Source organism: Panulirus ornatus, chromosome 43 (genome assembly GCF_036320965.1).
Source record: "Panulirus ornatus isolate Po-2019 chromosome 43, ASM3632096v1, whole genome shotgun sequence".
NCBI classification, from domain to species: Eukaryota; Metazoa; Arthropoda; class Malacostraca; order Decapoda; family Palinuridae; genus Panulirus; species Panulirus ornatus.
This window is the reverse complement of record NC_092266.1, coordinates 8638745-8663949: the sequence shown is the minus strand read 5'-3', so window position 1 is coordinate 8663949 and position 25205 is coordinate 8638745. Positions and strand designations below refer to the sequence as shown.

At 39.4% G+C, this 25205-nt stretch overlaps 1 protein-coding gene across 2 annotated transcripts in view; it reads right to left on the bottom strand.

The window, feature by feature from the left end:
- Alg7 (Alg7 dolichyl-phosphate N-acetylglucosaminephosphotransferase) overlaps positions 1-24936 on the bottom strand; it is a 29688-nt gene extending 4752 nt beyond the window's left edge. The window contains exons 1-7 of one of the 2 annotated variants that reach the window (XM_071686900.1): positions 24693-24934; positions 19820-19967; positions 18692-18895; positions 16835-16962; positions 7047-7278; positions 5586-5774; positions 763-1299 (exon numbers count right to left, since the gene is read on the bottom strand). In XM_071686900.1, coding sequence (XP_071543001.1) covers positions 996-1299; positions 5586-5774; positions 7047-7278; positions 16835-16962; positions 18692-18895; positions 19820-19965 — 1203 coding nt within the window. In that variant the 5' untranslated portion in view covers positions 19966-19967; positions 24693-24934 and the 3' untranslated portion in view covers positions 763-995. Of the gene's footprint in view, positions 1-762; positions 1300-5585; positions 5775-7046; positions 7279-16834; positions 16963-18691; positions 18896-19819; positions 19968-24692 lie in introns of those variants that run through there. The other variant, XM_071686901.1, reaches the window with a different exon arrangement.
- Between the last annotated feature and the right edge of the window lie 269 nt (positions 24937-25205).

Below are 25205 nucleotides of genomic sequence, written 5' to 3'. Positions count from 1 at the left end.
CCATAGCCCACGCCTCGCAACCATACAACATTGTTGGAACCACTATTCCTTCAAACATACCCATTTTTGCTTTCCGAGATAATGTTCTCAACTTCCACACATTCTTCAACGCTACCAGAATTTTTGCCCCCTCCCCCACCCTATGATTCACTTCCACTTCCATGGTTCCATCCGCTGCCAAATCCACTCCCAGATATCTAAAACACTTCACTTCCTCCAGTTTTTCTCCATTCAAACTTACCTCCCAATTGACTTGGTCCTCAACCCTACTGTACCTAATAACCTTGCTCTTATTCACATTTACTCTCAACTTTCTTCTCTCACACACTTTACCAAACTCAGTCACCAGCTTCTGCAGTTTCTCACATGAATCAGCCACCAGCGCTGTATCATCAGCGAACAATAACTGACTCACTTCCCACGCTCTGATATATTATTTACATTTACCTTTTATCTCCCTGTCATATATATATATTCATTCATTATACTTTGTCGCTGTCTCCCAAATTAGCGAGGTAGCGCAAGGAAACAGACGAAAGAATATATATATATATTTATTTATTTTTGTTTATTTTGCTTTGCGCTGTCCCGCGTTTGCGAGGTAGCGTATATATAATATATATATATATATATATAATATATATATATATATATATGTATATATATATATATATATATTATCCCTGGGATAGGGGAGAAAGAATACTTCCCCACGTATTCCCTGCATGTCGTAGAAGACGACTAAAAGGGGAGGAACGGGTGGCTGGAAATCCTCCCCCTCTTGTTTTTTTTATTTTTCCAAAAGAAGGAACAGAGAAGGGGGTCAGGTCAGGATTATTTTTTTTTAATTTTCCAAAAGAAGGAACAAAGAAGGGGGCCAGGTGAGGATATTCCCTCAAAGGCCCAGTTCTCTATTCTTAACGCTACCTTGCTAATGCGGGAAATGGCGAATAGTTTGAAAGAAAGAAAAAGATATATACTATACATGAATTATTTCAAAAGAACATGTTAGCTAAAGGATATCGTATAAAAAATGCTAAACCAGAACATAAAATCTGTAGCACCAGTAATTTGGTGGTGAGACTAGCCTCATGTTGTGGACCAAGGTTCATTAACACCAAGTTGATAAGAGTCAAATTATTTACTCGACACATTTCACCATCTTCCCCAATACCCTCTTCCAGGTGTGCAAGACCTAGCCTTGTTAAAATTCGAAGAACAACCAGGAGAGGTTTTTTAATTTCATCTGCTTTAAATTCAGCAACACTGGGTTCCAGTTTGTCTTCCTTTGCCAGGTACCTACATTAAAAAGGAATCGAAAAATTATGAAAGGTTTTACTTGGTATCTGCTACTCACATGATTCATAAAACCATAGTTACAAAAGAATGAACCAGCATACTGTAAATGGATTTCATAAATTTAGAAATGAAGCAGGGGAAGAATCACAAACAAATAAGAAGTACAATTACAATTGAGTCATACACAAAACATTATTCATATCCTCAAAGACCCCTTCTTCTCCAGGTGCTCTTTCAGCTTCAAGGCTGCATTACATTCAGAAGCAGGGAGAAGATGAACTCCTTGGGAATAAGATTCTTTAACAAAATTGTACTCTGGTGATATAACTTTGTCAAGGGAGACTCTCCATTTGTGGCCTAACCTTAAGGAGGCAGAGTCCAGTATTGTGTAAGTGGTATCAACATACTGAGAAAGAATATGGATAAATAATAAAGTTTTTCTAAATAATGAAGTTTTTCTTCAGGAAGTGGGAAGGTAAAAACGAGGATCAAAAGAGTAAGGCAAAATATGTAATACTGTGGTTTCTTTATGGCAGTACAATGTAAAAATAAAAATGTCAAGATTTTTGAAGGTCCAAGCTGCTTAAGCAGTGGGATATTACATAAGATTCAGCTGGGGTTACAGGTGAGAGCAAAAGACTGAGGACCTCAGGAAGTCACAAATATGTACAGATACGCAAAACTGATATATGCGTCAGAAACAGACTTGAAGAAGACAAATTGGAGACAAAAAGATATAGTAAAAGATTTAAGTCCTTTGGGGCCTGGACAAGCAGGAGGGTAAACAGCATGCACAGGATAGAGTGAACAAAAGCGATGTAGTACACATGGGGTGATGCGCTGTTAATGCCTGAACCAGAGCATGTGAAGCAGCTGGGAGAAACCACAGAAAAGTCTTTGCAGCCTGGTTATGGATAGGGGTCTATGGCTTTGGTGCATTACACATGACAGCTAAAGAATGGATGTACAGGAATGAGACCTTTCTTCATTTGTTCCTGGTACTAACTTGTGAATATAGGAAAATGCAAACAAGTTTGAAAAAAATACAAAATTAAAAAAACAACATAAATGAAAGATAGCACAGTGACAAATCTGATGTCCTGGTAATGGCAAAGACACAACTGTACAACACTGTCATGATATTAATTTATCTATTTTATTTTTTATTTATTCTACTTTGTTGCTGTCTCCCGTGTTAGCGAGGTAGCGCAAGGAAACAGACGAAAGAATGGCCCAACCCACCCACATACACATGTATATACATACACGTCCACACACGCACAGAGACATACCTATACATCTCAACGTTTACATATATATATACACACAGACATATACATATATACACATGTACATAATTCATACTGTCTGCCTTTATTCCTTCCCATTGCCACACAGCCACACATGAAATAGCAACACCCTCCCCCCACATGTGCGCAAGGTAGCGCTAGGAAAAGACAACAAAGGCCACATTCATTCACACTCCGCCTCTAGCTGTCATGTATAATGCACCAAAACCACAGCTCACTTTCCACATCCAGGCCCCACAGAACTTTCCACGGTTTACCCCAGCCACTTCACATGCCCTGGTTCAATCCACTGACAGCACATCGACCCCAGTATACCACATTTTTCCTATTCACTCTATTCCTTACACGCCTTTAACCCTCCTGCATGTTCAGGCCCCGATCACTCAAAATCTTTTTCACTCCATCTTTCCACCTCCAATTTAGTCTCCCACTTCTCCTCGTTCCCTCCACCTCTGACACATATATCCTCTTGATCAATCTTTCCTCACTCATTCTCTCCATGTGACCAAACCATTTCAAAACACCCTCTTCTGCTCTCTCAACCACACTCTTTTTATTACCACACATCTCTCTTACCCTATTATTACTTACTCGATCAAACCACCTCACACCACATATTGTCCTCAAACATCTATTTCCATCACATCCACCCTCCTCCGCACAACTCTATCTATAGCCCACGCCTCGAAACCAACCCTATCTATAGCCCACGCCTCGCAACCATATAACACTGTTGGAACCACTATTCCTTCAAACATACCCATTTTTGCTTTCCAAGATAATGTTCTCGACTTCCACACATTCTTCAACGCTCCCAGAACTTTCGCCCCCTCCCCCACCCTATGATTCACTTCCACTTCCATGGTTCCACCGGCTGCCAAATCCACTCCCAGATATCTAAAACACTTCACTTCCTCCAGTTTTTCTCCATTCAAACTTATCTCCCAACTGACTTGTCCCTCAATCCAACTGTACCAAATAACCTTGCTCTTATTCACATTTACTCTCAGCTTTCTTCTTTCACACACTTTACCAAACTCAGTCACCAGCTTCTGCAGTTTCTCACACAAATCAGCCACTAGAGCTGTATTATCAGCAAACAACAACTGACTCACTTCCCAAGCTCTCTCATTCACAAAAGACTGCATACTTGCCCCTCTTTCCAAAACTCTTGCATTTACCTCCCTAGCAACCCCATCCATAAACAAATTAAACAACCATGGAGACATCACACACCCCTGCCGCAAACCTACATTCACTGAGAACCAATCACTTTCCTCTCTTCCTACACGTACACATGCCTTACATCCTCGATAAATACTTTTCACTGCTTCTAACAAATTGCCTCCCACACCATATATTCTTAATACCTTCCACAGAGCATCTCTATCATCTCTTATCATATGCCTTCTTCATGATACTAACAGTTATTTAGTCAGTAGTTCCAATGTTTCCATAAATCATTATTCAAAGTCTACTGGTTTTATTAATGAACCATCCAAATGAATTCTTCAAATGTTACCACATATACTCTGGTAAAAGAAACAAAGAAGAAAGGTGAAACACTCAGAGGAAGAAAGTATCATGAAAACTACTGCTGATCACTCAATAACTCCAATCTTAACAAAAAACATCACCTCAAAACTAATGATGGTACCAAAGAACCTACAAATTGAATTCTTACAATTTTTTATTATTTATCTATTTTGCTTTGTTGCTGTCTTGCAATACTACTGTATATATATCACTAAAAAACAATCATCTACTACACTATGGTAAATAAGAATAAGAAAAACACATTTTTCTCATACTTTATCGTCATTTCCCGCATCAGTGAGGCAGCATTGGGAACAGACAAAGTAAGGCCACATCCACTCACATCCATTCTCTAGCTGTTTTGTGTAATGCACTGACACCACAGCTTCCCATCCATAACCAAGTTCCACAGATCTTTCCATGGTTTACTCCAGATGCTTCAGATGAGTAAGGAAATAAAATGAAAGAAAAAGATACTGACTGATAAAAAAAGCTGGCAGATGGCTGCAGAAGTTTGCTGCACACCCTATTGCAAATGATCCTGGGAAAGCTGTTAGTTCTGAATTGCCAGGAGGATATAAGTCAATGACATCACCCCCAAAGAATGAGTGAGTGGCTCTGAAAATCCTTAGGTCATTCAAAAAGGATATGTAAAGGTTAGTGCATCTTTGCCAAAAGTGAGTTGGAATAACCCTAAAAAATATTTCTCATACTTGTAAGACAGACCACAAATGAGATAACTAACTTTAGTAACAAAGTGGTAAGTACATGGAACAGACCAAGAGAGAAACATGTATGTGCAGACCTTATCCGTAAGTTTCATATATTTCATGATGAAAGAAATTACAAGATGGGGTCCCACAAGTGTAAAACCCTTTTCCATACTGCATAAAGAGGTTTCCACAAGTGCATAGATGTAAATTATCCACAAAGCTGTTCATGTCCTACATTAAGCCAAAACTATAATATGTTTCTCGAGTGTTACCAGACTCCACCTACTTGTGTCTGGCGAGGCTGTATCACTAGGAGTACAGTCTCATCGAAGAACTTTTCACTCTAAAGGAGTCTACATTTCCCTGCAAGTCAAAGTAGCACAGCCTTGGGCTGTAGGTGCCTTTACAGAGGTCTAAGGTAACACCAGGATTTCTTCAAAGGAATTGGTTCTCGGGTAATTGCAAGTAAATAAAATAAGTTTGGTACCACACTTAAAGAAATAAAAAGAACTAATAGAGAAGGTACATGACTTCAGAAAGCTGAGTTTCATGGAAAGGCTAGAGTCTGGGCAGCATAAAGGAGTTAAAAAATTTGTAAGATATTATAGAAAGTTCAAGATATGGGGCCACACAAGTGTAAACTTCCACACCTGTATGGTACACATGGGTAATTACACACACACACACCCAACAAGACACTCCCATATCTGTGACTATACCGACTTACCTTGGTAACCGATGTCTTGGGCAAGGTACAAAATGAAACAACTGAGGAACAGAGTATATAAAGTTGAATATCTGTGGTAGAAAAAATAGTAGGACTGTTTTGCTAAAGTGACCAATGATTGCTACTACTGCAAAAGTCATCCCCGCAAAGTAGGTAAATGTATCACCCACGAACGCTCTTGCTGGATATCTGTTTCAGAAAAAGAAATATCATTAATAAATTGACTAAGGAAATGATCATGATGTTGTCTGTCCAAAGTCTGTAATTCATGGTGATGTATACCTAAGCAAAAACAATAATTTTAGTACAATGAAACATTAAGAGCTTGTCTAATAAGAATCAGTCACTGAAACTTGACATGTTAAACATGTCTTACATGTACATCAGAATAGCAAATGCTAAATTATAAAACCTCATATATCTACACAGTTACAGTGTAAATTACAAAGTTATCAGCATCTTTTTCAGAAATATAAACAATATTGGTTTTGGTGAAAGATGCAAAAAACTGCAGTAAGGAAACTTACACTTTGCAATATGAATCTCTAAGCAACCTGCACAACAATTAACCTGGAAGCTATAATAATCTATAACTGTAAGTAATATAAACATATGTGAAAAGTGTGTTGATTGCTTTGCAAGGGAGGTTAACTACAAAAACAAGATGGGGTCTGACCTTCTGACCCAGGCAGTTCTTTTTTCTTTCTGCCTCATCCACACGTGGTCTACTGGCATTCTGACCACAAATATACAATCTTTCCTTCTCATACACACCACTTGACGACACTGAACTCGCACAGCTCATTCTTCGTAACTCTAGATTTTCTTGCAGTTAGCGTTGTGTGCTAGCACTGCCTTTTACAAAAATAGTAGGAGTAACAGACAAAAGAAGTAGATAAGAATATTTAGGTATGAGCATTAGGAAGAAATAGCACCAAAAACCACAGCTCCCTAGCCACATACAGGCCCCACAGACCTCCATGTATAAGTGTGTTATCCTTGGGGATAGGAGAGAAAGAATACTTTCCACATATTCCAGCGTGTTATAAAAGGTGACTGAAAGGGGAGGGGGTGGAGGGCTGGAAATTCTCCCCTCCAGTTTTTACTTTTCCAAAAGAAGGAACAGAGAAGGGTGCCAAGTCCTCTGTCCTTAGTGCTACCTCTATAATGCAGGAAATGGCAGATATGTGTGTGTGTGTGTGTGTGTGTGTGTGTGTGTAGGTGAGCAGATGTAGCCTTTTCTTCATCTGTTTCCTGGCACTACCTTGCTAACAAGGGAAACGGTGATCAAGTATGAAAAAAGAAAACATATTGAATCCTGTGTGCAACTGAATAAATGTTCTAGAGATTAAATAACGAGACAATCGTACATCTCTTAATATGTCATTACTATAATGGGACCATATATTTTCATAGGAAAAAAAGAGGAACAAAGTAAATCATTCTTGGATATGTACTCACCGGTTATAAAAGAATAATCCTAGAGATGAAGCAATGAAAGGAATGATAATACAAAGGGAGAAGTAATGGGACTTGGCCTGGTAGCCACCAAGCTCTACAACATTAAACACTGCAATGGATGCTCCAATAACGACCGCCTGTCCACACTCAAGCCCATTGATTCCAGCATATATGTTGATGGCATTTGTGCAAAACACTGCCAGCATCGACATGTACACATAGTACAATGGACCTGTAAAAGAAAAAGAGATGAGTGGTTTGTTTTTTATGTTATGCCATATTCATCATGTAAGTCTTACTTTGGCAGTGTGCCCTTATGACAAAACTTGTCCATTTATTCATCACTTATGCTATACCTGTGTATGAAATAAAACTAAACATTGCACCTCCTCTCCTCTTGATGATGGCTACAAGTTAATCACATCCCCTCCATCACTCATTCAGCAGACTAGGCCAACATAAACAAATTTAAATCTCTTCCCAAGTATTTTCTTCTATTCTTGCATGCTCATCATCTCTAGCTATCATTTCATTTTTTAATCACATACTGTTCCGGATGTTCTAGACCACACCCACCAATTAAGATTTCAAAAAAGGTGCAAACTTAAGTATACATGGGTACTTGGGACTAGAGATCCATGGACATTACTGGATCAACCCAGAGCCAATTGCCAGGCATGAAAAGGAGACGCTGCTGGATGTGAACATCATGAGAGAAGTAGATGGGATGTTTGATCATTTCTTGGCAGAAAAACATTAAAAGCCTGCAGTGGTTTTATGTAAAATTAAAGTAATGTATGTGAAAGAAGTGTTGAAAGTAAATGAGCTTGAAAGCAGAGGCCTGTGTGCAGAGTTACTAAGGGAAATGAGTGAAGAGTGGCATAGGATAAAAAGTAAATAAAATAAAGGGAGTGAGCAAGGAGTGGAATGTATTTATGGAAGCAGTGCTTCAATGTGCAGGTGGGTGGGATGTGAGCATATGAGAAATGATAATGAGGTGGGAGGAAGAAATTAAACTGCTTGTGAAACATAAAGAAGAGGTGCATGGACATTACCAGCAGGGAAAGAGTGAATGACTAGAGGGTATATAAGATCAACTGGCATGAAGTCAAGAGAAAGGTACAAGAGCTGAAATAGAGGGCAAATGAAAGATGGGGTATCAGAAAGATGGGAGAATCAGAATTGAGGAGAATAAGAAAATGTTTTGGATGAAGCTGAACACTGAGAAGAACAAGACACCACTGACAGCAACAATGAGGGAAGAAGTGGTAACATGTACAGAAGAGATGAAAAAGAGATGAAGTGAGTACTTTGATGGTCTTTTGAATGTATCAGATGATAGGGTCATGGATGTGGTGTGTTTGTGATAAGGTGGAATGAAGAATGGGGCAATCTTGGTGAAGGGTTTGGTGACAAGAGCAGAAGTAGTAAAAACCTTGCACAAAATGAAGGATGGCAAAATGGCAAGAAGGAATGGGATTCTAGCTCAGTTTTTCATATAGGGGATGACACCATTTATAACTGGTTAGTGAGGCTATTCAACAACTGTGTGGAGGGAGTTAACGTGCCTGAGGACTGGTAAAATTCATGTATAATGCCTTTAAGCACATGCAAGGTGGATGAAAGAGAATGCTTGAATTACAAAGATAAAAGTCAGATGAATGCACTTGATAAAGTGTATGAGAGAGTAATGACTGCATGGGGGTAATCTGCACAGAACATCTGATGGGGTGAAGACATAAGGCTTTATGAAAGGTACAGGAAGTGGGGACCAGGTGTATGCTTTGACAAATTTGGATGACGGATACTTGGAGAAAGAAAATGAAATGCGTGTTGCATTGAAGGACCTGGAGGATGCATATGTTAGGGTTGACAGAGAGACCTTTTGGAAAGTGCTACAAATATATGGTGTAAATGAAAAGTTACTAAATACAACAAGGAGTGTCTGCCAAGACAGTAAAGCATGCTTGCTAATATGAAATAGGGAGAGTTAGCATTTCTCAATGAAGCTGGCTTTGCAACATGGATATCCAACATTACCAAGGAAGTGTAATATCCTCATGGACTGAGCAGTAAGGGGCAGTAAGGGCCAAATTTATGACATGCTGGAGGCCAGGTGAATCAAGTTACTTTTTGCATATGACAGCACTGGTGGCAGACTTCAGAGAGATAATCCAGAAACTGGTGACAGGTTGGGAAAATGTGTGAAAGGAGAAAGTCAAGGATACAATGTGAACAAAAATAAGATAACAGAAGAATGGCTAGCCAATGAGACATGATGGTTTGAGTGTATGTCTGAATGGGGAAAACCTGGAGGAAGAGTGCTTTAGGTACCTAGGAGTGGACATGACAGCAGATGGAACCATAAGATCTGAAGTGAATCATACTGTGGAAGAGAGGGGGAAAATGTCCTGGAGTGCATTGTGGCATGTACAGATGTCACTGTCTATTAGAGCAGCGATGGGTATGTCTGAAGGTATAGTAGTCCCAATGTTGTTGTATGGATGCGAGTCTTGGACCCTGAATGCAATGCATGAATGAATGAATGAGTGGAATGAGAAAATGTTATCTGGGAGGGCAAAAATGGGTATGTTTGAAGGTATAGTAGTCCCAACAATATTATATGGATGAGGTATGGGCTATAGATGAGGATGTGAGGAGGGTGGATGTGCTGGAAATGAACACACTCCTTTATCTCCCTTGTCTTTATACAATGGTACTATACATGCATTCCACCAATCCTCAGGCACCTCAACATTATCCAAACACACACTGATCATCCTGACAAACCAACCAAAAACACAGTCATGTATTTTCTGAATAAATTCAACTGCAATACCTTCCACCACCGCCACCTTACCACAATACATTTTATGTAAGACTTTTGCTAACTCTTCTATATTCACCAAACCACTCTCTGTAGCTTCCTTTTTTATAATACCCAGACCTAAACACCCAAATCTGCCAACCTATCATCATACACATTCAACAGTACTTCAAAATACTCACTTCATCACTACCTGTCACCTTTTTACCTTTTGCCCCCTTCACCGACATTCCTAATTGTTCTCTTGTTTTTCCATAATGTTTACCTCCTTCCAAAACATCTTATTCTTCCTAAAAATTAGGTGGTGTCTGTGCTTATTCCATCAAAACCTGTTACACACCTCAAGAACCTTGAGTCCCCAAACATTTCATGTTATGTGTCTCATGGTCTGTCCCTCAACTACCACACTTCCTCTGTTTCCCCTACTGTTCTCCTAATTCTACAAATTCTATATCTCTCTTCGACCATCTAAACTCCTGCCATGAAACTGTGACATCCTCTCAACCACAAGCCAAGATCCTCTACCTCGGGGATTTCAACGTTCACCATAGGGAATGGTTGAATTCCTACCATATGGATGGTGGAGGGATTGAAGCCCTCTTGTTCTCCATTCTCAATGATTTAGAGCAAATCATTTCTCATCCTACCAATATTCCTGACTGCTGTGACCACTCTCCTAACATTCAGGATTAGTTTTTCACTTCTAGTCCATTCTGCTGTAAGTACACAATCTTGCCCCCAATTGGTTAATATGATCACAATGCATCTAATTGTATCTGTTCTAGTGGCACCTTCCCCTCCAGCAGCCCCTTCTAAGCATGAATACTGGCACCTCAACAAAGCTAACAGGAATAACTTACATAACTCCTTTTCTGACTTTCCTTTGGAAAATTACTGTCTCTTATGCGAAGATGTTTCTGTCACTGCCAAATGCATAGCAGAGGTTATTCTTGTGAGAAAGGAAGCACTCATCCCATCTTCCTCCAAGATGAGCTCTTCATCCAATCCATGGTTCAACCATTCAGGCAAGGGGTCAAGGAATATCAGGCATGGGAAAACTCTCCTTCCTCTGGTTCCCATTCAGCTTTTATCACTGTCCATAATCACTACAAGCACATTATCCATGAGGCAAAGAATTTCTTTATTCAAAGAAGTGCGAAAAACCTCTCCCCATCATCATCTGATAGGTATGTCCAGTCTTTAGCTAAAGGCATCTCTAACAACTTCTGTTAGTCTACCTTTCCTTCATATTTCTATTTTGACAGCACCATAGCTGTCTCTCCCATAAAAAAGCAACTCTCTTTGGTTCCTGTTTCTCCTCTAACTCAAACTTAGATGACTCTAACATTCCTTCAACCTGATGCTCCTTTTAATAATCCTATGCCTGTTCCCATAATCTCTTTTCTGTCTGAAAAGTGCTTCTCTTTCTGGACACAAGCAAGGCTTATGGTCCTCATGGCATCCATATCCATGTACTAAGTGTGGCTCTGAATTTGCACCTGTGCTTGCTTATCTGTTCTGTTTCTGTTTAAGAACCATAAATTTTCCCTCTCCTTGGAAGCATGCACTGATACATTCTATTCTAAAAAGGGTGCCTTTTTTTACCCCCCCCCCTCTAACTACCATCTGATGGCTTTGACTTCTACCATTTCCAAAGTCTTTGAATCCCTCCTCAACTCCCATATCCTTAGACACCTCGAAAATCACAGTCTTTTCTTTGATCACCAAGTATGATTTCCGTGAGGCACGATCCACTGGTGATATTCTTTCCTAACTTACTAATGTCTGGTCATCATCCTTGAAAGATTTTGGGAAGTCATGTGTGGTTGCCCTTGACATATTCAAAGCTTTTGATAGAGTGTAGCATCAGGGTCTCATCTTTAAGGTCTCCTCTTTTGGCTTCCCTCCCTCACTTTGCTCCTTCATATCTAGCTCCCTCTCTAGCCAATCTACCTCCGTGGTTGTTGATGGACCAGCCTCCAGCCTTTTCTCCATCAACAGCAGTGTCCCTCAAAGTTCTGTCCTGTCCCCTACACTTTTTCTCTTTTTTTTTTAATGATTCCCTCTTCTTCAAAAATAATCAAATGCACTCATACACTAAGGACTCAACACTGCAATCATCCACATCCTTCAATTCTGCTCCTTTTTCTCTAACTCAATCTGCATCTCGTCTTGACACAGCTTCCTCAATAAACTCAGACAGGGACAGGATATCTCAGTGGTACTGATGAAATCTAGGTAAGTTTAAAGCCAAGACCCAGTTTCTACCCATCTCTATCGAAAACTCCATACAACTCTCGTCTCTCCTTTGACAGTTCTGTAATTCGACGTCTTGAGTCAATGAACATTCTTTGTATTACTGTAACATCCACTGTTTCATGGAAACCCCACATTACGGGAATAGCTAATTATACCTCTAAAAAAAATGGGTGTCCTGTTTAGACGTTGAAACTTCTTATCTTCTGAACAGTTACTCAGTTTATACAAAGGATTGATTTGTCCATGTACAGAATACTGTTCTCACATCTGAGGCAGTTCGAGTTCTGCATCTTTACTTGACAGAGTTGAGTCAAAAGCGGTCCAATCTATAAACTGCCCCAAACTAACTTCCAAAATTGAAGCTCTTGTCCTACGCTGCAATGTTGGTTCACTTTCCTCTCCTATTGGTATTACTTTGGTTTTTGCTCCCAAGAGCTGGCTGCTTATGTGCCCTCACCACTAGCTAAACCATGCAATACTCAGCAAGCTGCTGCATCACATGACTACTACGTGGCCATCGGCAACTTAGGGTGGCCTGTTTTGACAACTGCTTCTTTCACTACATGCTGAGGCTTTGGAACCCTCTACCTTCTCATATCTTTACCAATAACTATGACCTGGCACATTTTAAAAGATATGTTTTTCACTTCCTCCAAAATTTGTAAATATTTTCCCTTGTGTTTTCTATTTTACTTTCAATATTCTCTATTAAGGCCCTGCCTTGATGTGGACTTTTTGTCCATTACTGAAGCCTTCAACATAAAATAAGAAAAAAAAATGCCCTCCTTTTCAACCCCTACATCTTCTTGACCTCCTGCCGCTTTCTCTTATACATCTCCCAATCATTTGTGCTCCTTCCCTGTAAGTACCATCCAAATGCCTCCCTTTTCTATTTCACTAGTAACTTTACTTCATCCCACCACTCACTGCCCTTTTCACTCTGCCCATCACCCACCTTTTGAATACCACATGAACCTCCCATTCCTCACCCACTCTCCTTGCTTCATTTATTTTCACCTTTTGCCAGTCTACTCTCAATTTCTCCTGGTATTTCTTCACACAAGTTCTACGTCCACTGAAGAATGTGCTGAGAGTTTGTTATATGGGAGGGCAAAAATTGGTATGTTTGAAGGTATAGAAGTCCTATCAATATTATATAAATGTGAGGCATGGGCTGAATGTGTTGCATGTGCAGATGTGTTGGAAATGAAACGTTTAAGAACAATAAGTGGTGTGAGGTGGTTTAATCGAGCAAGCAATAATAAGGTGAGAGAGAAGTGTGGTAACAAAAAGAGTGTGCTTGAGAGAGCTTTAGAGGGTGTGCTGAAATGGTTTGGACATTTGGAGATAATGAGTGAAGAAAGGTTAACAAAGAGGATATATGTGTCTGAAGCGAACAGAACAAGGAGATGGGGGAACCAAAATGGAGATGTAAGGATGGAGTGAAAAAGATTTTGAGTGAAAGGTATGCACAAGACAATGAACTGGAATGATGTGGTGTACAGTGGTCAACATGCTGTCACTGGACTGAATCAGGGCATGTGATGCAGCTGCGGTAAACCATGGAAAAGTCTGTGGGGCCTGGATGTGGATAAGGAGGTGTAGTCTTGGTATATTACACATAAGTGAATTGGTCTTTCTTCATCTGTTCCATGCACTACTATGCTCCTGCAGGAAATGGCAATTAAGTATGAAAGAAAAGAAAGAATAATGATGTGGTATGCATAGGTCAAAGTGCTGAAGCATCAAAGAAAAACCATTAAAATGTCTATGCAGCCTGGCTGCGTATAAGGAGTTTTGGTTTTTAATGCACTACATTACATAACAGCTGGAGGGTGGATGAGAGTGAACGAAGCCATTGTTTGTCAGCCCCTGGTGCTACCTTACTACGTTAGAAAACAGAGAAATATGAACATTTCTTTAAAAGAATACTTCCCACGTATTCCCCATGTGTCACAGAAGGCAACTAAAGGGGGCGGGAGTGGAGGGCCGGGAACGGATGAAGGCAAGCAAATATGAATATGTACATGTGTATATATGTATATGTCTGTGTATATGTATGCATATGTAAGTATATGTGTATATGAGTGGATGGGCTATTCTTTGTCTGTTTTCTGGCGCTACATCACTGATGCAGGAAACAGTGATTAAGTATAATAGAAAAATTATAAATAACAACAATAATAATAATTTTTTTTTTTTTTTTTTTTTTTTTTTTTTTTTATACTTTGTCGCTGTCTCCCGCGTTTGCGAGGTAGCGCAAGGAAACAGACGAAAGAAATGGCCCAACCCCCCCCCCCATACACATGTACATACACACATCCACACACGCAAATATACATACCTACACAGCTTTCCATGGTTTACCCCAGACGCTTCACATGCCTTGATTCAATCCACTGACAGCACGTCAACCCCTGTATACCACATCGCTCCAATTCACTCTATTCCTTGCCCTCCTTTCACCCTCCTGCATGTTCAGGCCCCGATCACACAAAATCTTTTTCACTCCATCTTTCCACCTCCAATTTGGTCTCCCTCTTCTCCTCGTTCCCTCCACCTCCGACACATATATCCTCTTGGTCAATCTTTCCTCACTCATTCTCTCCATGTGCCCAAACCATTTCAAAACACCCTCTTCTGCTCTCTCAACCACGCTCTTTTTATTTCCACACATCTCTCTTACCCTTACGTTACTTACTCGATCAAACCACCTCACACCACACATTGTCCTCAAACATCTCATTTCCAGCACATCCATCCTCCTGCGCACAACTCTATCCATAGCCCACGCCTCGCAACCATACAGCATTGTTGGAACCACTATTCCTTCAAACATACCCATTTTTGCTTTCCGAGATAATGTTCTCGACTTCCACACATTTTTCAAGGCTCCCAAAATTTTCGCCCCCTCCCCCACCCTATGATCCACTTCCGCTTCCATGGTTCCATCCGCTGACAGATCCACTCCCAGATATCTAAAACATTTCACTTCCTCCAGTTTTTCTCCATTCAAACTCACCTCCCAATTGACTTGACCCTCAACCCTACTGTACCTAATAACCTTGCTCTTATTCACATTTACTCTTAACTTTCTTCTTCCACACACTTTACCAAACTCAGTCACCAGCTTCTGCAGTTTCTCACATGAATCAGCCACCAGCGCTGTATCATCAGCGAACAACAACTGACTCACTTCCCAAGCTCTCTCATCCCCAACAGACTTCATACTTGCCCCTCTTTCCAGGACTCTTGCATTTACCTCCCTAACAACCCCATCCATAAACAAATTAAACAACCATGGAGACATCACACACCCCTGCCGCAAACCTACATTCACTGAGAACCAATCACTTTCCTCTCTTCCTACACGTACACATGCCTTACATCCTCGATAAAAACTTTTCACTGCTTCTAACAACTTGCCTCCCACACCATATATTCTTAATACCTTCCACAGAGCATCTCTATCAACTCTATCATATGCCTTCTCCAGATCCATAAATGCTACATACAAATCCATTTGCTTTTCTAAGTATTTCTCACATACATTCTTCAAAGCAAACACCTGATCCACACATCCTCTACCACTTCTGAAACCGCACTGCTCTTCCCCAATCTGATGCTCTGTACATGCCTTCACCCTCTCAATCAATACCCTCCCATATAATTTACCAGGAATACTCAACAAACTTATACCTCTGTAATTTGAGCACTCACTCTTATCCCCTTTGCCTTTGTACAATGGTACAATGGTTATTTCCCGCGATAGCGAGGTAGCGTTAAGAACGGAGGACTGGGCCTTTGAGGGAATATCCTCACCTGGCCCCCTTCTCTGTTCCTTCTTTTGGAAAATTAAAAGAGAAACGAGAGGGGAGGATTTCCAGTCCCCTGCTCCCTTCCCTTTTAGTCGCCTTCTACGACACACAGGGAATACGTGGGAAGTGTTCTTTCTCCCCTATCCCCAGGGATAATCTTCCTTTATTATAGCATAAAAATTTGAATATCCAAATTTAGTACGAAAAAAAAAATCAGGTGATTTCTTGTATTAGCACAGATTCCATTCCCACCTCCATCTGTGCACTTTTTATGAAAATAAATTTTACGGAATTGTGGGTCTCAAACTGAATTACATAAGGTGGCGAAGGGAAGGGAAGCCCAGTTCTACTGGGATTTATCTTTATTTAAACAGATATTACAGTGTGGAAGGCAATCTCTTTCAAAAAATATATTCTTATTTCACCCACATATACATTCTTCAGAATCATCCTGCTAATTCAGTACAAAAATACACTTTTGGAATGACTGGGGAGACACCCTACACCTAACTTTAGCCATGAGCACTTCAAATTATTCTTGACTTATTGAGGAATAAGCTCAAAGGAAATTGTATAACTGAGCTATACAATCTCCTCTACTAGCCAACTCACAATAACAATAATAATAATTATAAATAATAATACTAAATACACCTAGTGTTCCTAGACTATATTACATACATCACACGGAAAAGGTGTATAGTGTTATAAAGGACCCTTTTGTCCAAAAAGAAGTACATCATACTTTGAACTTGTGAGGAGTGCAGCCATGAACACTGCAGGATCCCCATAAAATGGTTCCTGGGCATAATTAACCATATAAAAACTGGAAAATATAAGAAGCACTGATAATGATACATAATAATCTTTCATATCTTCCTTACCAATGTTGAGCATTTGACCCATCCATGTTCGAAGAGGCTTTGGGACAATAACAGTTGTTGAACCCATGTTTATGTAGTATACTATTAGCAGAGGTAAAGATGCAAGAGTGGGGAGCACCAACTTATATCTGTGAAAAGTAAGATTTTCTGAAGATTATTAAAGCCAACTTATATCTGTGAAAAGTAAGATTTCCTGAAGGTTACTAAAGTTTCCATCAAATCACAATACTTCTTTCTAGGGGGTTTGGAAGAATTCAAGACCTACATGATCAGGCTTTGGTGCTCATAATCTTTTTTACTCCATTCTTCCACCTCCAATTTGGTTGCCTGCTTCTCCTTGTCCCAACCACCTCTGACATATATATCCTCTTTGTCAACCTTTTCTCACTTGTTTTCTCCATATGTCCAAACCATTTCAACAAACCTTTTTCTACTCTCTCATCCACACTTTCCTTACTTAATCAAACCATGTCACACAACAAACTGTCCTCAAGCATTTCATTTCCAACAGCCCATGCCTCGCAACCATAAAATATTATTGGAACCACTATTACTTCAAACATACCCATTTTTGCTCTCTGAGATAATGTTCTCTCTTTCCACACACTCTTCATAGCTCCCACAACCTTCCCCCTCTCCCCACCCTATGACTCACTTCTGCTTCCATGGTTCCACTTGCTCCCAAGTTCACTCCCAGATAATGAAAAAAATTCAATTCCTCCAATTTTTTTCCATTCAAACTTACATCCCAACTAACTTGTCCCTCAACCCTGCTGAACCTAATAACCTTGCTCTTATTCACATTTACTCTCAACTCTCTCCTTTCATACACTTTTCCAAACTCAGGAAAACTCAGTCACCAACTTCTGCAGTTTCTCACTTTAATCAGCCACCAGTCCTTACCATCAGCAAACAACAACTGACTCACTTCCCAGGCCCTCTCACCCCTGACAGACTGCATACTCACCCCTTTCTCCAAATCTTTTGCATGTTTCTCTCTCTTTTTAAACCAGGTATTCCCAATCACCAGTCCTTTTTCAGCACAAAATCTACAAGCTCTTCACCATTTCCATTTACAACACTGAACACCCCATGTACACCAATTATACCCTCAACTGCCACATTACTCACTTTTGCATTCAACTCACCCATAACTATAACCCAGTCTCGTGCATCAAAGCTGTTAACACACTCACTCAGTTGCTCCCAAAACACTTGCCTCTCATGATCTTTCTTCTTATGACCAGGTGCATAGGCACCAATAATCACCCAATTTTTCTCCATCCACTTTCAGTTTTACCCATATCAATCTAGAGTTTACTTTCTTACACTCTATTACACACTCCCACAACTCCTGCTTCAGGAGTAATGCTACTCCTTCCTTTACTGTTGTCCTCTCACCAATGCCTGACTTTACTCCCAAGACCTTCCCAAACCACTCTTCCCCTTTACCCTTGAGCTTCGTTTCACTCAGAGCCAAAACATCCAGGTTCCTTTCCTCAAACATACTACCTATCTCTTCTTTTTTCTCATCTTGGTTACATCCACACACATTTCTAATTTATAACCATTAAGCTTTCTAATCTCAGGGCATTACAAATGGACACTATTCATGGTAAACACATGCATCCTAACCTGTGCATAATGTGAATGACCACTGGTCACTGGAATTAAATGTAATCTATGAATAAAGCACATTACTCATTAGGAAATAACAAAACTGATGTCAGCCTATCTTTGAAATTAAAAATTTCAACCATAACAGTTGATGTGAAAAAAACAATTTCTTAAGCATATTCATGGAAAAACAAGTACCATCAGCTCATTATTATATAACATCACAGAAACAATCCTTACCTCCATTTCAAATTGAGAACATCATCTGCAAAGCCAAGGAAAAGCATGCAGCATATGGAAAGCAGAGATGTCAGATACTCTGCAAATGCTGCATGGGGGAAGGGAATGCTTGGGTGCATAAAATGTTGGCCGAAAGGAACACCCAAGAATAAAAACATGATGATGAGGAAAACTGATCCACTCACCATCCCCATTGACTCTGGTCTGTTGAAACGAAAAAAATATGGGTGATCCTATTTCATGTGCATTACATGTACATAAATGCCATTAAAGAACTTTCAATAAACAAAGAAGTAAATACTTCAAGATATGAACTGGAAATTGAGTATTACATGAGGTGCATTTGGTTATTCTCCTCGCTGAAACCACAAGAAGATGGTTCACATAAATTGCCCTTTAAGTACCATATTTTAGACATGGCACACACCCTCTATATCTGCTACCTGTATACATACCTGACAAAAACCTTGTATTCCTTATCAATACCTACAAATGTATTTCATACATGACATTTCCAAAGTGAAGGGTTTTACATGAGTGATGTCAAGAAATCATCCAAAGATTAACAGATACATATAACCTAATATCTTTCATGAGAGTAATCTGGCAATGGGAATGAATAAAGGCAGACAGTATGAATTATGTACATGTGTATATATGTATATGTCTGAGTGTGTATATATATGTATAAGTCGAGATGTATAGGTAAGTATATGTGCGTGTGTGGACGTATATGTATATACATGTGGATATACAAAACAAAACAAAAAAAAATTTAATTAATCTTGGTATTCACAATTATGAATTATCAGAGCTCCTTTTACCAAAAGAGACAAGCAAGATTTTACATTATGATATGTAATACAAAGTATTTTACCATTCCACTGTATCATTCTTCTTCATAAATAGATTTCCTGTAGGTAGACCTCATTCAAATTCTCTCCATGACACATCCTTAATTTCCTTCTCTTTTTTACAGAAAAAAAATGCTTTAGCACAATAAAAACTTCAGCTTCACAGCTACCCAAATGGGGTTTTTGAATCAAATATCTTCATCAACACTCACATAAGTTTACAGGCTTTTTATCTTTCTAGTGTAGGAACCAACAACTATAATTCTAAACTCACATTTTTGTACTGCGGTCTCGTTTGCAGAGATCCCTTCCAAACAGCCCAGCATTAATGAACATGGTGGAAACAGCTGGGATAGTTTGCACCACTACCCCAGACCCTACGACAGACAACACTATGTTGACACATAGTGATACTAACATTTCTGAAAAGTAAAAGAACATTTTTGGAATAAAAGCCACCTAACATATTAATGTAAACTCTGCAGTGATACTGTAGATACTGCAAATCTGTGACAGTTCACCCATCAATAAATAGGTAATTCTCAGCTGACCTACGTGATATCTGTTGTAATACTTTGTCAACATAATCTTTTTGTAATTACCCCTATGACTTCCTTCTAAGAAAAATAATCCTAGTATCATCCAAGGTCTTTCTCTCGAGATGCTTCTGCAGCCCAAGGCTGTTGTACTTCTCACCGCTTTTGAGTGAAATGTTTTTCGACAAGCCTCTGCTCCCAATGATACAGCCATACCAAAAGTGACTTTCCACTGCAGGCAAAGCCCAGTAACATCCATTAACATAATTCATTATACATACAAACACATCATTCACTCAATCACAGGATATTAAAGACACAATGATCAAAGTAACCAACTCTGCATGAAAAAGTAAATATCTTTTTTCCAAATCAAATTACTTATTTCCAAATAAAGTTACAGCTGTCACAGTTTTACAAGAAGCACAGAAAGTAATGATCATAATATGACTGCTCATTTTATACAGAATGATATGTGGAGATTTTTATAAGCCAATATTTATATTTATTTATTCATTATACTTTGTCGCTGTCTCCCGCGTTTGTGAGGTAGCGCAAGGAAACAGACGAAAGAAATGGCCCAACCCCCCCCCATACACATGTATATACATACGTCCACACACGCAAATATACTTACCTACACAGCTTTCCATGGTTTACCCCAGACGCTTCACATGCCTTGATTCAATCCACTGACAGCACGTCAACCCCGGTATACCACATCGCTCCAATTCACTCTATTCCTTGCCCTCCTTTCACCCTCCTGCATGTTCAGGCCCCGATCACACAAAATCTTTTTCACTCCATCTTTCCACCTCCAATTTGGTCTCCCTCTTCTCCTCGTTCCCTCCACCTCCGACACATATATCCTCTTGGTCAATCTTTCCTCACTCATTCTCTCCATGTGCCCAAACCACTTCAAAACACCCTCTTCTGCTCTCTCAACCACGCTCTTTTTATTTCCACACATCTCTCTTACCCTTACGTTACTCACTCGATCAAACCACCTCACACCACACATTGTCCTCAAACATCTCATTTCCAGCACATCCATCCTCCTGCGCACAACTCTATCCATAGCCCACGCCTCGCAACCATACAACATTGTTGGAACCACTATTCCTTCAAACATACCCATTTTTGCTTTCCGAGATAATGTTCTCGACTTCCACACATTCTTCAAGGCCCCCAGAATTTTCGCCCCCTCCCCCACCCTATGATTCACTTCCGCTTCCATGGTTCCATCCGCTGCCAGATCCACTCCCAGATATCTAAAACACTTCACTTCCTCCAGTTTTTCTCCATTCAAACTCACCTCCCAATTGACTTGACCCTCAACCCTACTGTACCTAATAACCTTGCTCTTATTCACATTTACTCTTAACTTTCTTCTTCCACACACTTTACCAAACTCAGTCACCAGCTTCTGTAGTTTCTCACATGAATCAGCCACCAGCGCTGTATCATCAGCGAACAACAACTGACTCACTTCCCAAGCTCTCTCATCCCCAACAGACTTCATACTTGCCCCTCTTTCCAAAACTCTTGCATTTACCTCCCTAACAACCCCATCCATAAACAAATTAAACAACCATGGAGACATCACACACCCCTGCCGCAAACCTACATTCACTGAGAACCAATCACTTTCCTCTCTTCCTACACGTACACATGCCTTACATCCTCGATAAAAACTTTTCACTGCTTCTAACAACTTTCCTCCCACACCATATATTCTTAATACCTTCCACAAAGCATCTCTATCAACTCTATCATATGCCTTCTCCAGATCCATAAATGCTACATACAAATCCATTTGCTTTTCTAAGTATTTCTCACATACATTCTTCAAAGCAAACACCTGATCCACACATCCTCTACCACTTCTGAAACCACACTGCTCTTCCCCAATCTGATGCTCTGTACATGCCTTCACCCTCTCAATCAATACCCTCCCATATAATTTACCAGGAATACTCAACAAACTTATACCTCTGTAATTTGAGCACTCACTCTTATCCCCTTTGCCTTTGTACAATGGGACTATGCACGCATTCCGCCAATCCTCAGGCACCTCACCATGAGGTGTATATTTGCCTGCTAAGTGACACCTAAAAATGCAATGCATATTGTTTACTGCTACTTTTCTGAAAACTGACCAAATGTTAGCTACATTTTTTCATATTTGATCAACATTTCCCACGTTAGCAAGGCAGCGCCAGGAACAGAAGAAGAAAGGCCACATTCACTGACACCCATTCTCAAGCTGTCAAATGTAATGAGTATTTATTTTACTAAATTCTACCTTTTAACAGACAGATATTCATGCAAGGTGAAGGACACCTCTAAGCAGATATTTAAACATCAAGTTTTGCACCTCAATTTCAAGGTAGTGCACTGAGCCCAGGTGGTGATGCTATGTTGATTTCTTCCTAAAATCAGTCACCCTCCAGCTATGCCAATGAGAACACATTTGCATAAGTTTTCTAGGAAGGAAATCACACAGCTTTTGGCAAGACTTCAAGGACTAGGTTGATCTGTCTTTGGATTGTAGGGAGTGATTTTATAGACAATTACTCATTCAGCTTTGATGTCAAAAGTTGTCCAAGATGAAGCACGAAAGTTTTTCTTGGCAAAATTGGAGAAATTGTTGCCAGTGCCTGCCTGACCGTGACAACACTGCAGCTAGTAGTTTTACAAACGTATAGTTTTGCCCTTATGAAAAATTCATCAATGAAAGACAGTGATTATAACAAAAAGATTTATCATACATACATATATGATAAAACGTGATAATAATCAGTAATCAATTTTTTAGTGCATGTAGAATAAACAATAAATCATATGTAGAGGCAAGTCACTTGATACTCAGGCCTCATTCTTACACTGATTCTGAAGAGATTTTTTTTGTCACTGTGAATAATGTAAATTTGATGCTGAAAAGGATAACTTAGTAGGAAGTTAAGCATCAAAAGACTGCATTTATGAGACAAGGAAATGGATTATGACATGAATCTTCATACTCTTCCTTTTAAAACCAAAAGAAATTGCATGAAAAATAATTACAATTACAACATAGTTCCATTTCCTATAGGATTACAAATCAAACCATAAGCTTCAACTCAATTAAAAGACAAAACTTTTAAGTACTTATATACAATGAGTATGAGATGTACAGTTCATTGTTACCCAGAGTATTAACCGTATGCATATCGAATGTGATACTCTCTCTTGTATTCATATGCCCAGGAATTTGTAGCCATTGATACCTGTATAATCCAACAAATCAAGCCTTGTGTAGCTGCTCTGACCAAGATTATCAAAGACTTTGATGATTTTCAATACATGTACCGACATGAGTGAGGATCAGGTCAGTGTGGTATAGGCAACACCTTGGCCAGATGACCAATATTTTAGCCCTAAAGACAGTTCTTCCCATCATATTCATCAAAATTTTAGCCTCTACTAATAGTTCATCCCTTACCCTATGTTTGGTTTGGCTTAGTTAAGTTAGGCAGTCAGGTTAAGTTTGGTTAAGGTGGGATAAACATTGGAAAATCACGTCTTGAAAAACTGAAACTGACAGGATTCAGATGATAATAATTCAACTGTACGACACAGCACAAAGACTTCATGTCAGAAAAAAATGGCTATCTTGTGTTGATCTTTAATGTATATACAACACAGTAATATTGTAATATCTGTGCTCTTCTGGTTTAAATATCAGAATATTACTGATAACTTGGTACTCAAACAACTGTCCATTCTGTACTATACTAGATAATACTCAACAAAACTATTTACGAGTATACCAGTGTTATTGTTATGGACTCTTTAGTGAGTTGTGGGAATATGGTTAAATACATAATAAACTTATGTGAATTTGGAAAAAATGTCTCTTCTTGTAACATGTTCCTGGGTTTGGTTGACAGAAGTGGAGGTAAATGATGGAGGAGCAGGTGTTGGGGTCCCAAGTGTAGATAAATAATGGAGGAGCAGGTGTTGTAGGGATGGAGGAGCAGGTGTTGTTGGGGCCCCAGGTGTAGGTAAATGATGGAGGAGCAGGTGTTGTAGGGATGGAGGAGCAGGTGTTGTTGGGGCCCCAGGTGTAGGTAAATGATGGAGGAGCAGGTGTTGTTGGGGCCCCAAGTGTAGGTAAATGATGGAGGAGCAGGTGTTGTAGGGATGGAGGAGCAGGTGTTGTTGGGGCCCCAGGTGTAGGTAAATGATGGAGGAGCAGGTGTTGTTGGGGCCCAAGTGTAGGTAAATGATGGAGGAGGACCTGTAGGTATGGTAGACGGTACAAGGTGGCTGGAATCCATCTCAAAACTGTAGTAGATGGTTGGGTTTCCCTCACAGACGGTTTGGTATCATACCAGATCACAAGTTTGGTCTCATGTCAATATATATCAAGTGAACATCTCTCGTGCACACTTACTAAGATAATCTCGTCAACAAACACCTAATACCACAGTTATTACCAGCCTCTGTATTTATCCCATTAAAATGTCCACAGATCACTTATATTCGTGCTAGACTTGGGTAAAATATCCAAATTTAGTTCACTGATTCCAGCAAGAGGTATCTGCATAAACATATTGTTTACCTTACCTCTAGCTATGGGGTCTATGGTTATTAAGGTAAATATTGGGGTACGTAGCCCAAAACAGCTGATAGCTTGCTTATCACCATGGCAACATTAAAAATGTTTTATCTCATGATAAAATCCTTCATTAATGTTCACTTGTCCATCTGTTTGAACTTAAATGATTCTCATATTTGACCTTTCATCATCATTGCTCAATAATTCGTGAGTATCAATCATTTTCTTGGAGGATGTGTTTACAAAGATATACCCCCAGGCCATATTATTTAGTTTTTGTAAATATTACATATTCATTGATCCCTTTTGATACAGATAGGGTCTATGGTATTATTGAAGATTACCGGCATATTTTGTATATATTTTTTTCTTATGGTGAATTTTACTGCCTTAATGTAGATAATATAATTAAAGTTGTGCAAAAAGAAATGAAGCATAATATAAAGATTTATAGAAATATTATTTTATGTACAGAAAACAATATTATTGATTTAGTTTTCATGGTAGATAATCAATTAAAC